The sequence below is a fragment of the Falco cherrug genome, chromosome Z, assembly GCF_023634085.1.
Source record: "Falco cherrug isolate bFalChe1 chromosome Z, bFalChe1.pri, whole genome shotgun sequence".
NCBI lineage: Eukaryota > Metazoa > Chordata > Aves > Falconiformes > Falconidae > Falco > Falco cherrug.
The window spans coordinates 62,576,142-62,590,496 of NC_073720.1; the positions used below are offsets into that span (position 1 = coordinate 62,576,142).

General features: G+C 41.4%; 1 protein-coding gene across 3 annotated transcripts in view; it reads right to left on the reverse strand.

Moving 5' to 3' along the window:
• MCC (MCC regulator of WNT signaling pathway) overlaps positions 1–14,355 on the reverse strand; it is a 230,775-nt gene that overhangs the window by 165,339 nt on the left and 51,081 nt on the right. Inside the window, exon 1 of one of the 3 annotated variants that reach the window (XM_005441623.4) lies at positions 3,350–3,971. The exons of the other annotated variants lie outside the window; for them this stretch is intronic. Coding sequence (XP_005441680.1) covers positions 3,350–3,406 — 57 coding nt within the window. The 5' untranslated portion in view covers positions 3,407–3,971. Of the gene's footprint in view, positions 1–3,349; positions 3,972–14,355 lie in introns of those variants that run through there. 3 annotated transcript variants of the gene reach the window in all.

The following is a 14,355-nucleotide window of genomic DNA, read 5'->3' on the forward strand; positions in this document are numbered from 1 at the left end:
TCATATATTAAAAAAAAACCCCAAATCTAACATTACCACCAAGAAAACCCTGCTGTGTAAGAACAATGCTTCTTATACCTCCCCATGCAGTTACAACACACTGGATCTACCATGCGAAGAGCACATTGGCTAATCCTTCTTCGAAAAGAAGAGCAAGTTGAAGGGAGAGAGCACCAGAAGAAATAGGGCAGTATGTATTGATACATGTATCATCAATAAACAACACCTTGAACTCTGGAGCCAGGGAACCACAGAGCTTGATTTTTGTAGAAGTCTGACTGACCTATGACACAAATCTGTTTTCTTTTTCTGCCTTCTGCATGACCTTTGGATGGGGGTAGGAGGAGTAAATAAAGCCTATTAAGATCTCTGTTTACCTGGACAAAAGTTTAGGAAGAGCAAATATCAATCACACATAAGTTTCTGCAATCACACCATGTCTTGAAAAAAGAGATGCCTTAATTTTTGCCTGTTTCCCAAAGAGAGTTGTAAATCTCAAGTAGAAAGTTTCAACACAAATGGAACGCGTTGCAGTAATTTCATTTTCTATTTTGTCTAATGTATCCATTCAAGAATGCATTTATTGTATCTTCAGGGCTTTGTAGTTTTCATGTTTCTTTTAAATAACAGTGGTTTCATGCCTGGAGCTCCATGTACTGAGATAAAGAGATCAAGGCACCTACACCAAAACCCACTGTGCATCATGATGAAATCACAAAATCACAGAATGGGTTGGGTTGGAAGGGACCTCAAAGATCATCCCGTTCCAGCCCCCCTGCCATGGGCAGGGACACCTTCCACCAGACCAGGTTGCTCAAAGCCCCATCCAACCTGGCCTTCAACACTTCCAGGGATGGGGCATCCACAACTGCTTTGGGAAACCTGTTCCAGTGCCTCAACACTCTCATAATGAAGAGTTTCTTCCTTATATGTAAACTAAATCTACCCTTTTTTAAGCCATTACCCCTTGTCCCGTCACTACATACCCCTGTAAAAAGTCTGTTATATTTGCCACTCAGGCATAGACACTGGTAGCATCCCACTGTAATGTGAAAAATCGAGCTGACTGTAGAGATAGAGGTGCAGGTGAAAACACACTAAGACAGCAGTCATTTAATCAAATTCCTTTTGCAGCCAGTTCCAAATTTTTCCATTGTTTAAATGAACACCATTTGATCAAAAATAAACATGGCATACAGAAGATGCAGCCAGAAAGGAAGGAAAAACGGGAGAGCAAGACAAAGAGGTGAGAAACAGATAGATAAAACATAGGCACAGCCTCTACCCAGGGCTCTCTATCTTCAGTCACAGCAAGCAAAACGGTGCTGGACACCAATAGGAAAAGGCTAATATGAGCATACAAATTACAGGGAGTTAGTTGAGTAATTAACAGTAAGTGGTGAGTAACTAACTGCATCTCAGAGTACTTGCATATCTGCTCCCCTATGGCAAGTGGAATATGATGCTCCTGTAAGGCCCCCATGTTTCATTCAGAACAGACTGTTTCATCCAAAAGCATCACTGAAGCTCACCTGGCCCTCTGAGTGGCTCAGGCTAAAGCACGTTCACACAAGCAGCTCAGATGACAACAACGAAGACCAGCAGCAAAAAAATGATGATTAGTAGCTGGGGAAAGCTGGGAGTGTAAGATCTTCCCTGGTGTGCCTGTAGCCGGAATGGGGCCTATTTCTAACTCACTTGTAGTGCCAGAGTACAAATGTGAATTCAGCATTAAAATAAGTTTGTTGGAAAAATCAAACAAAAACCCCTGCAAAAATGTTGCACAGTGCATAGTCACAGACTTCTTTTAATATTTCCCATTTTAAAATATCAGAAGGAAAAGGTATTTCTTACAACAAAATTCTTGCTTTGTGGATGTGTGAAGTAAACTTCAACAAACTTCAAGGTAGCGGTGCTACCAGTCAGTACTGCCTGCTCCAAACAGCAACACAAGTATCAGATCCCTGCAACACTCCATAGTTCACGTGATCCTGCACAGTCTCAAAAATTAAATGTTGAGGGAATAGAAAGCAGTGATCAGTGGGCCATCAATACAACCGCTGCCAGCAACACTGTAGTGGACTCCTAGCAAAAGTAACCTGGGCTTTTAGCTGAGTTTATGAACTTCACTTTTGCTGCATTGCCATTACACAGTTCATAAGCAATCATTTGAAAAAGTAACAGAGCTAATGAAATTGAAGTCTTTTGTACTTGAAGAAGGACACATACGAAATTTCTTTCACAAGAACAGCTCAGTCACAAACCTACTGTTCCTTTTGCAAGGCAGCGTACTGCACTTGCTGAGGTCTCACACATATACTCAGCTTCTCCCTACACTGTTGTCCCCCTCCCTAGCCAACCGATTTATTTTCTATTCTCTTTACTCGGTACAATTAACTCCAGAAATTAAGACTTTCATTCTGTCAATCATGTCCTATCCAATATTCCTAAAAACTCAAACACATAAAGTAAACAAAGGGTATGTTACAGTAAAAGGTGTATCAAAGAAATGGGCAAAAGGGAAAGAGAAGCATTTCAGTTAAACTGGGACAATAGACTGCAGATTCAATTTTCTACAAAATGACCTTAATCAAATGCTTGGAATTTCATAGCATAACTAAATTAGTAGCTCTCAGTAAAGCCATAAGGATGATATGTCTAAGACATTTCAGTAACTGACAAAATACGTCACTTCTAAAATATTTATTAAGCATTTGCATAACATCTGATACAGCTTTAATTTCAGATTTATTAAAAACACCCACACAATTCATGTTATAAAAAAAACAGGCATACCCATAACTATAAGAAATAACAGCTTACTATGGTTTCCAATTGAAAAGCAGAAAGTTTCCCATGGCTTGTTTTCTTTTAGGCAAGGAAGGAAAGTAACCTAATTCATCTAACCTAAAGAAACAACATCACCTTGGTGAATTACAAGCAAACACAACTTCTGCCAATGTTGTTGTCTTACCAATAAATATTTGCCATCTTCCACTCACCCCACTTTCCTCCTAAATTAGTCACCATCTGCTTAATCTCCACTGAGATCTCCATATTTCACCTACTGCAAAGATGAATGTTGGGTATAAACATAGCTCTTGGGAGGCAAGGCAATCTCCGCTGCAGGATAACAGGAAAAATGTCTCTACATGGTTTACAATCGTTTGCTTTTCACCACTTATTCGGAGTAAAGCAGCAAAAAAGTTCAGGTCATTTCCTGACTGGCACAGCAAGTTATAGCAAGATACACATCCTATTAATTTTTAATTGCATTGCTTGTGGACTGAAAGCCCAAAAGGGGAGCGTTTCTTTTTAAAGCATAAAGAAGGGCACTGAAACTGCTTACCTCACTCAGCTCTGCAGGGGAGTCATTTCCATATTTCATAGCAACTCCAGAATTCATGATTAGACTTCTCAGGGCTTGATGATTTCTGCAGATTTTAATGCTTCAAAGCTTTGTTCAACTGATTCAATACTTTTTTCTCCAAATTTTTTCTGTGTTACACATTTTGCTCTAGACAGCCATTTTTATTCCACATTGATAGTTGAAATTAATGATGCAAGATCTTCTAAAAGAGCCAAACTGGTTTTGACTTCACAGACAATCCATTGCTGGGAGAGACTTGTTAATACTGTGAAGTGCTCAGAGAATGCAGGGAAGGAACTGCTTGCCAGGATCCCAGGGCTGTCTTAGTCCATCTGCAAGGCGTGCTTCATCTCTGCTGTCTGTTTTATGCTGCTCTTTTCCACAACTCTGTTTAAGGGCATCTCCCAATGCCGCCGAATGTACTCAGAAAAATTTGATAAGCTTCATGCAAATTCACAGAGAAATTAAAAGGAGAGGGCAGCTACAATCTTCAGTGTTCAGGGAGGCAGAAGGAAAAAGAGAAGAAAGCTCCCCTTCGCGAGACAAACCAATGCTGCACTTCACGCTAAAGTTTCCCCTGCCAGTGAGCCTGGAGTTTAAGTGGTTTATGATCAAACACAGCTGTCTTGCTGCTGGCTAAAGGGTGCATGGAAGGGGCGGTACTAAAAGGAGAGTGCAAGTGGGAGGGAGTAAGCTACAGCGAGTACATTTTGGAATTACAGGCATCTTTCCAGCTTTCTGCATACTAATTACTATACACAAAACTATAAAGTTAAGTAACAGGAAATGCCACCTGGATAACAACAAATTGGATTCCTATTTCCCTATTCCCATGTGCAATTAAGTACAGAGAGATGGGGGGCTTTAGGGGTGGGTGTTGCAATGATTTCAAAGGTCACAGTAAACCCAAAAGTACCATGAGAAAGCTGCAGATTTTATGTAACACACTGACATTTTACAAAGACTTTGGGGAGATGCTACTGGAAGAAGGGAAGAGAAAAACATTTCCTTTCAACATGCAGCTAATAATCTAGAAAAATCCTTAACAAGCTTTGTGGACACGCTGCACCCATTGCAGGAACCGACAGCCTCACTTCCCCTTTCCTCTATCCTCTAAAACATAGTGACAGCCCCACACACTTCATGATGCTGGATTTTGATGTACTTTTGGAGTTAGAAGTAGGAAATACCATACTCTGCAGCTGAAAGTTACCTGATCATGTTAATACAATATATTATTACATTACCAAATGAGTTCAGGAAAAAAATAAACATGAGAAAGAGGAATAAATGCTATACAAGCTGTGGCATAATTCTTGCACCCTGGCAAAAACATTTACATGGAAACAATGCTCTCCAAGAGCAACATTTGAAAAATCACCTTGTGGTATTTTTTCCCCCTCTGTTAATCACAGATTAATATCAGTATGCAGAGACAGGGATAATTCATCCAAATGGCAATACCGAAAGTGCATCAAGAAAAGAACCAAGATAAACATGTAAGTATCATTCTATGATACTAAAAAACAGCAGCACTTTCTGGGTCACTGCCCTTCCTCCATGCCCATCATCAGAACCGCAACTCTTCTCTGGCTAAGGGGAATGCCGCAGTCTCTTTACGAGACTTTTTACTTTCATCCTCCAGGTTTATTTTCCAGCCTTTCCTTTTTCTTTTCTGTATTTTTCCTGTTCTCCTGTTTGCTTTCTAGCAGTCTGGTTTTCTGGGGTTTCCCTTCCTCTTTTCATGCCCACCTTACACTGCCTCCATTCTTCATTATTTTCCTCCTTGAGAGCACTCTCCCTGTCTCACCTTTACATTCAGCCCTGTCTCTACGTTTAGTGCTTCTCTGTATATTCCTCCTTACTCATCTGCTTTGTTCCCGTCATGTTTCCATTTATCGCCCTTCAGATACCGGCAACGGGCTGCACTGCTCTCTGCTGGCGGGTGGCTGTTGTCTCAGCCACAGCAGAGCACCGTGCCACACTGGGCCACCTGTACTTTCCCCCTCCAGTGGGTAGGGAGGGATGTCAGGGAGGTGCAGAGTCCTCCAGGCTACAGACTGCAGTACGGAACAGCACATCCGCAGCAGTTCTGTACGCTTGATTTCCTGTGCGTTAAAATGGGATTAACAGTGGTTTATACACAGAAGAAAGGTACAGTATAATGACTTCCCTCATTTCTCATACATGAGAAAAAAAACCCAACCTCAGTTCAAAAATTGCTGCAGCTGACACAGTATGTTTAAAAATGTTTTATCTTTCCCAAGTTATGCCTTCAGAAATGGGAGGGTGGAAAAGTTTTTGTATTTTTCACCACTACCCCTATCCACTTTTATAATTGGCTCTGATCCGATCTTTGTCCAATTCTGTCACATGTCTCACAGGTTCACTAACAGGGAATGAGTCTCAGAATTGCTTAAGAATAAAGTTCTAATTTTTTTCTTTTCTAAAGGAAAGGCTGTATTAATTATGGCTTCAACATACTGCATATCCCGTATTATATCTCTATACTGCTAAATACTTCCCAGCTGACTATAAACAGGCATTCAGACATTAAGTTTTTATTTGCTTTCCTCATTCACCATTGTTGTCCATTCCTGGCAGACTAACAATCAGGCAGATCAGAGGACATACAGATGCATCCAAGCATAATGGTGCAGGACAGTTGAGGATCTAAACTAGATCCAGTCCATACTGTACCCCATAAAAAAATGCTGCATGGGATTTTTTTCTGCCTCTTTCTTGCTCCATACAGTAACATGGTGGAAAAAGACAGAGATACTGACCAAAAATTAACAGCAGAATTCACAGTTTCAGATGTGCACAAAAACATGGGAGATACATGAAGGTACTTTCAGAATAAAGATTATTTAAAACTTAAATTTAAAATTTTAAAAATAATTGTAACTCATGCAAATTAATGAAACAGTTAAACCAAACTGATGAAAAATTATTTTACTTTAACCCCACTGACTTCCATTGCAATCTCTGCATGCCTGCACCGAGTGGTATGGAATTACACATTTCTTAGTTGGAAAGCATCAACTGTCACTTTTAACTAACCTGTGAGTACTGGTACTGCTTGTTTCAAAGTCTTTATAAACCTTGCAGGCATTTCTTTATTGTGGAGGGCTAGCTAAGACTAAATGTAATCATTCTTCTAAAATAGTTACTATTATATCACATTTTTTTTAAATACTTAGCAGCATCAAGAACATATTCTGAATAGCTGAAGATGTAGAACTTGTTCGTTTGTGAAATGTCGTATTATCTAGCATTACTCTGAGTCCATTTACTAACTGAATGAAAACATTACATCACAAAATTAAATTTCCAGATAGACCTGACCAATTGTCTCCAGGCAGTTTCACTGTTTTAAAATACATGTAAGCGATCTGATACAGCAGCAGGGTACTATGAACTCTGTTAAAGCTGGAGTGTATTTTCCTATTGGCTTGTGCCAAAGGCAGCCTTCAAAGAAAACAAAGGAAAATCCCAAGTATGCCAATTTTGTGTTGCCAGGAAAAGAAAAAAGCACCCTGTCACCTAATGAGAGAGAGGTGCCTGTTGGACTCAGTCCCTCTCTGGCAGCTGACTGTTCATTCTCTTTTCTCCCAGACTAAGTTCCTTGCCTAGGATAGTGATGCTCCCTTGCCCTCAAACTTGTGCCTGTCTTCTTTTTTAGCCTCTATAGTCAGGGAGGGGGTCAGCATGGGAATGGGAAGAACTATCTCTTAACCTACATATACATAGATTTCTTAGCCCAAGAGGACACGGGTGTCAGTGCATGCTTCAGTATGTACTATGACACAAACAAGAACAGGGAAACAAGAAGCTGGATGAACCTGACTGTCACCAAGGCTTTCAGAAACAACATCCACTAAATGCTTTCTGTCAAGACAGAGACACTGGCCTGGGCTCCCACTCAGTCTCAGCACATTCTGATCAATTACTACTTTCTGTATCTCTAAAGCACTCGTGATGCATACAGCTTATAGCTAAGTACATTTGCACTGCCCAGATTCTTCCCAAGATGATTTCAGAATTATCCAGTAACAGCCATTACTGTGGCCAGTTTGCTGACCGTTGATCTAATAATCCTATGGCCACTCAATTCCATTTGTTTACTCTTACTAAACTGTAGTAAAAGAATCATTGACATGTACCCAAGATTCACTGAGGAGTCTACCATTTGATTGTATCTGAATAATCTTTCAGGAAGATTGACTGTATCTCTGGGTGTAAAAGGATTGTTTTGGGACAAGATACAACTCTCTTGCCCTTCTCCCCTTTACTTTTGAAACCGCCACAGAATATGGGAAAAATAGCACTGTAGCTATTTTACAAGGCTTCTCCCTTATGTCTTGGTAATTACAAAACTCTGTTTCTTAACTGTTATTGGAACAGGTGTGGCAATTGCCACACATGAATGTTCCTGCCTTGTATTGACAGATGCAGAGTGGAAATGACAGCATAAAAGCAATTATCTATTAAATATGTATGTATCACGTATTCTTCAGCACAGTGTGTAGCACTTTCTGAGAAGCAGTTTCACTCTGCATACAACATACACAATTAAGCTGATCACAATTCCAGGATGTATGAAATAGGCCTTCTTGGTTGGTTCTGTTTAGTTAGCTCTGTAATGGAAATGCAGCTAATTGATGTCCACTGAGCATTTAGTTCATATTTGTTTATTTCAGTATCATTTCTACAGTTAGGGCAGCACCCTGCACAACCCTATACACAAATAAATTACACCTTCAAACACTGCAAATCTGCTACACACTGTTTAAGGGCAACATGGTTTTGTTCTAACTGTGGCACACTGGTGTAGTGCCAAAGTCTAAATTTCCATGGACAAAACAGTAGCACTCAGAAGGTTAGCATGAAAGCTAAATTTGGAAGCAGAAATTCAAAACAGTAGTTGGATAATGTTTCCAGAAAATTCTTTATTCAATAGCTCTAATGCATTACAATTTAAAAGGGAGAGGCTGAAAGGGATGGTTAGGTTCTTCTTGATGCGGACTGTTCTAATTAATGCTAGTGAAGGTTATACACCTAGGTTTGAAAGGAAAAAATCCAACTCATTTGAAACAATTGCAAGTAACCTTATACTGAAGAATGAAGCACTCTATGAAGAAAACACAAGCAAACTTACCTTCTTTCCTTCAGTCACACCATCTTGATTAGTCTAAACCAGATAACATGTCTACAATAATATAATTTCCAAATAGCACTTCAATCAGCTACTCTCACCTGTTCACACTTCCTGAAATACTTAATCCACTTAAAAAGTCATGTCCTTGACCCAACCAGTCTCCTTGGGGAGTTCACATTTGATCCCTTTTTCCATCTTCCAGTATTTCATGCCATGAAGCTACTCACCAATCTGTCAAACAGCTCCTTTCATTTTCTGTCATTTAACCCAAAGCCATCACATTCATCCTGATTCCCTCTGACCCCCCCGAGCCTTAGCATCAGGTCAGGACAGGAAAAGGACCAGGAAGTCAATGTGTGCCTGTTATTCATGTCAGAGACTTGTCTGTCAGGACAACAGGGAGAGACAGTATCAATTTCTATGCTTCTTTCATGTTGCAGCCACCTAATTATCATGACTGTTCATTTGCTCCTTGCCTAAAAACACAAACCAGACCATTGTAGGCTACAATTCATGCCATCATACTTCCGGTTAGCTTCCCTTCATTGCCCAGCATTCCCGCAGTTCAGTAATGCATTCCTCCAGTTATTAGACACAAGGTAAATCCACTCATTTCACCGCCAGTCCCTACAATCTTGGAAGCCATTCTGATTTAGTGCATATATGCACTAAAATATGACCACTCTTAGTAAAATGCCTGTAGAATAATCCTACCTTTAATATACCTACCTTTTACTTTATCAGAACCTGTATTCCCTCATGTTTATCCCTCATGATTATGAACTGAATTTCTTTCCAAAATTCTCACTTGCACAAGAAACATTTGTCAGGACTCCCCTGATAAGTCTCTCCTATTTTTCCTGATCCCCAACAGTGAGATTTCCTTATTTACATTCTCTCTTAATTCCTAAACTTTCCTGGTTTTGTATCTTATACTTCACACATGTTTATTTCCAGTTCCAGTCCCCACTCTACAGCCATAATCTCATCTCTGCAAACATTCATCAACCCAATTCCCCAGCTTCCTGCTTCAATTTTACTCCTGAACTCTTCCAAGACAACTATGTGTGGTCATTCTGTAATTATTCTCCTTAATTATAATGTTTCTCTCCACTCTGACTTCCATTACCACTGGCACATGGAACACACAACTCCCCCACTTGGATCAGTGACCATGTAAGTGCCCACAGTGACACAAAGAAGGTGGAGGGATCCTGGCACCTGGCACACTTCACCCTCCACCTAGCCAAGCATCCCATTTCACCATCTATGGTCAAGATCTCTTACGAACATTTAACAGATGAACTGACAGATACCTTCTAAGTACATGTACATACGTACAAACACATATCTGTGTATATGCAGTGTGTGTGACTTATATATACTATCCATACTTACACAAAAAACTATACACATATAGATACACTCATATTATATACATGTATGTACACACACCTATCTTCATAAATGTACTTATATAGGTATGTATGTATAAGCATTTGAAAGTTTGTATTCACTGAAATGTTCCATTTGAAAGATTTTCAGTCAGATGAATTCTGGCAAATGCAAGGAGAGTGTCTGACAGATCCCTGCTTGAAGCTCTACATGGCTTTTTGGCTGGCATGAGCATTTAAATAACAAGAACATCAAATTCACTGACCACTTATGGGGTTTGGGGAGCTTTATTTTGGCAGAAATTATAAGAAAAATTACTTCAAAAAATGGTGTGAACTGAAAAGATATATATAAAAACTCTGGTGAATCAAACCCCCTAGTTTTCAACCAGACCTATTTTACTATCAATAAATTTAAGATTATTTTAATTGAATTCCTACAGCCCTCATCTGAAGTTTATTTTACTTGCTGTCTCCTTTGGCTGCACAGTTTAGTGGCTGTTCATGAATATCAGCAAGTTAGTCTACAGATTTCCTCAACTCCCTAACCAGTTACTATCCACTAAGTATGAGTATTTCTTTATTTTCTTAAGGTCTGTGAGTTTTATTTTTCTTCTCTCCCTGGATAGTTAAACATAAAATCCAAGCTCTCAATTCTAACACGCTGTCTGGTTTGTTTTCTTGCCCTTCTAACTGCTTTGTCATGCACCTTTTAAATCTCCTCAGTGACCTTTTTCCTATACATCTTTCTACATTTAAGCTTCTCATCATAACCTGCAATGAAGACTGCCCTACCTCTGCTTCACCCATTTCTACTTCAGACTTCATATCTGTCAATTTCATTTCACATTGGGAAGGACAGCAAACAACACTGCTTCAGCATTAATGCACCCACAAGTCTATGGGGCAGGATGGGATCCACCCAAGGGTGCTGAGGGATCTGGTGGAGGAGCTCACCAAACCACTCTCCATCATTTACCAACAGTCCTGGCTAACCAGGGAGGTCCCAGAAGACTGGAGGTTAGCCAGTGTGATGCCCATCTACATGAAAGGTGGCAAGTAGGATCCAGGAAACTACAGGCCTGCCAGCCTGACCTCAGTGCCAAGGAAAATTATGAAACAGATCGTCGTAAGCACCATCACGCAGCATGTGCGGGACAACCAGGGGATCAGGCCCAGCCAGCAGGGGGTTATGACAGGCAGGTCCTGCTTAACTGATCTCCTTCTATGACAAGATGACCTGCCTAGTGGATGAGGGAAAGGCTGTGGGTGTTGTCTACCTGGACCTTAGTAAAGCCTTTCACACCATCTCCCACAACATTCTCCTGGAGGAACTGGCTGCTCATGGTAAGGATTTACCTTGCTGGGTACAAAGCTGGCTGGATGGCCGAGCCCAGAGAGTGGTGGTGAATGGAGTTACATCCTGCTGGTGGCCGGTCACAAGTGGTGTTCCCCAGGGCTCAGTATTGGGTTCAGTCCTGTTTAATATCTTTATTGATGGTCTGGACAAGGGCATCCAGTGCACCCTCAGTGAGTGTGCAGATGACACCAAGTTGGGTGGGAGTGCTGACCTGCCTGAGGGCAGGAGGCTCTGCAGAGGGACCTGGGCAGGCTGGAGCGATGGGCCCAGGCCAGTTGTGTGAGGTTCAGCAGGGCTCAGTGCCGGGTCCTGCCCTTGGGTCACACCAGCCCCACGCAGCGCTACAGGCTGGGGCAGAGCGGCTGGAAAGGGCCTGGTGGGAAAGGGCCTGGGGGTGCTGGGTGACGGCCGGCTGGGCAGGAGCCAGCAGTGTGCCCAGGGGGCCCAGGCGGCCAGCAGCACCCTGGCCTGTGTCCCCAGCAGTGTGGCCAGCAGGACCAGGGCAGTGACCGTCCCCCTGCCCTGGGCACTGCTGAGGCCGCCCCTCGAACCCTGTGTTCAGGTCTGGGCCCCTCACTGCAAGGGGGACATCGAGGGGCTGGAGCGTGTCCAGAGATGGGCAGCGGGGCTGGGGAAGGGGCTGGGGCACAGGGCTGATGAGGAGCGGCTGAGGGGACTGGGGGTGTTTAGTCTGGAGGAGACTCAGGCGGGACCTTACTGCTCTCTGCAGCTCCCTGACAGGAGGCTGTGGGCAAGTGGGGGTCGGTCTCTTCTCCCAGATAACAAGCGACAGGACAAGAAGAAATGGCCTCAAGTTATGCCGAGGGAGATTTAGACTGGATATAAGGAAAAATTTCTTCTTCACTGAACAGGTGGTGAAGCACTGGAACAGGCTGCCCAGGGAGGTGGTGGAATCATGGTTTAGTGATGGACTTGGCAGTCCTGGGTTAATGACTGGACTTGATGATCTTAAAGGTCTTTTCCAACCTAAATGATTTTATGATTCTATGATATCTCTGACTTTCTTGTATGGTCTCTTTGGTTCTACAATTCAAGACCTGTTTACACTTTTCTGAAATCACTTTCACTTTCTTCAGGTTCATGAAACATGAGCTAAAATGTTCTTTTCTTTCAGGCTTCATCTGGATAGCCTCTTACTTCATTAAGTTCAGAAACGAGTTGCTAAATATTTCTACTGTTTACTCTCAGATAAGGGTCTATCAACCAACTAAACCAAAGCAAATAAACAAAGTAATCTCTAAAAAAAAAAAAGTCTCAATTGTTCTGTCCTTACAATTTAGAATCCTGGCAGAAGCCATTTCATCATTATGAAGAAACCCCTGACATCACCACAGGTGCTACAGAAAAAAAACCATTTCCCTCCTTTTTCATAATGCATACCAGACAATCAATATTCATGTAAAAATTAGATTCGGCCAATAATACACACTTATAATCTCTTCAAAAATTCATAGGGTAGAAAGATAAAAAGTCTTTTTCTCCAGTTACTTGCCTAAAATTATACATTCAAGATGGTAAAGTAATACAAAACTCAGTATAAGATATTAGAGATGGCTATTTAGCTTAAAGGCACAAACCTTGCTTGGGGTCCTTATTTCATTATGAACTTTTCACAGAACAGACACTGCCCTTTCTGAAACTCCAAGTGTACTTTGATTGCTTCCTACTGTGATAAAAAGTGGAGTTTACCAATATACTGGCAACATAGCTATTATGATAATCTGTCTCCCACCTGAGAAATGATAATGTGGTTTTCTAGCCCAAAATGAAGCAATCACACTGAAACAGTTCTTCACAAAAAGCAGAAATAGTAAGTGCAAGAGAGCACCTGTGCAGAAGTACTCACCTCCCATTTTCTCTGCACTGGCACCAAAAATAGTTCCAAAACAGCTATGCTGACAACCATATATTCATTTAAAAAAAAAAACAACCAACCAACCCAGAACATAGAAAGAAGCAGAGAGGTTGAACAGTGGCAGCATCCTGCACCGCCTCAGGTCAGTGTCCCAGACCTGACAGTGACAAAGAACCTGCTCCAGGGAGCAGGAGCATCTTGATGAATTCAACCGTGGCACTGACAGACTTCTATGGAAACCCTGCCTTGTCTCACTTCATTGGCAGGGTAATGAATGGCTGATTACTCCATTACAAGTGAACTAGCACTGAACTGCAAAATCACTTTTTTTAGAGTCCATTTTCAACTGAGCACTGTGGTTAAGGTTTGCACTTTAATTTCTAAATTCCTATATATCATGTAACCAAGACAAAAGGGTTTCGTATGTGTGTAGAAGGGGAGGGGGAATAAGTCTTCTCATATTTTTAATAAATGAGGATTCGCAGAAGCTCAGCATTGCCAACTGCAACTACATCAGGTCAACCGTTCACACTCAAGAGAGCAGGCAGAAAAGCTGGTAAGCCAGAAGACCCTGTGACAAGAGCTACAGGGTAATCTTTCTGGCACACAGAATCCAGGAGGTTAATGTTGCTTCAACAGACTAATCCTGGGCCTCAGGCTCAGCCTATCCACTGCCAAGCAAGGTAATAATATTAATACTATATTCTGTATAGCTATGTGCTATGGTGCTGACCCAACGTACCAGGTGAATTGCTCTTCATTTCAGACAACTTGGGAAAAAAGTAAGTTTGGAAAAGTAAAAAGATCTGAACACCTGCACTGGAGCTTGAGCTCCTTTAACTACAGCAAACAAAACAGGATGCATAAAGACAGTTCCTAAGCGGCGACAGAGGGGAAGATACAAAGTCCTTGCAACTAAGTTAAATTAGAAGTTTTGAAACTTTATCTGTAGACCTTCAAAACATCTACTCACACACACTTGTTAAGACGCCTCTTTTCTATAGCACCTGATTGCCACATGCCAGTTCCCATCATCCAATTACAACTGCAGAGCTGGGTCAAAAAACATCATTCTGTGCAGCTCACCTTTGCTATACGCTTGTAAGAGGTATTGTTCAACTGTCACATAAAAGATCCAATTAAAAGCCTAAGTCAAAAGAATATATTAAAAGGCTGCCTGGACAAATGTGCCCT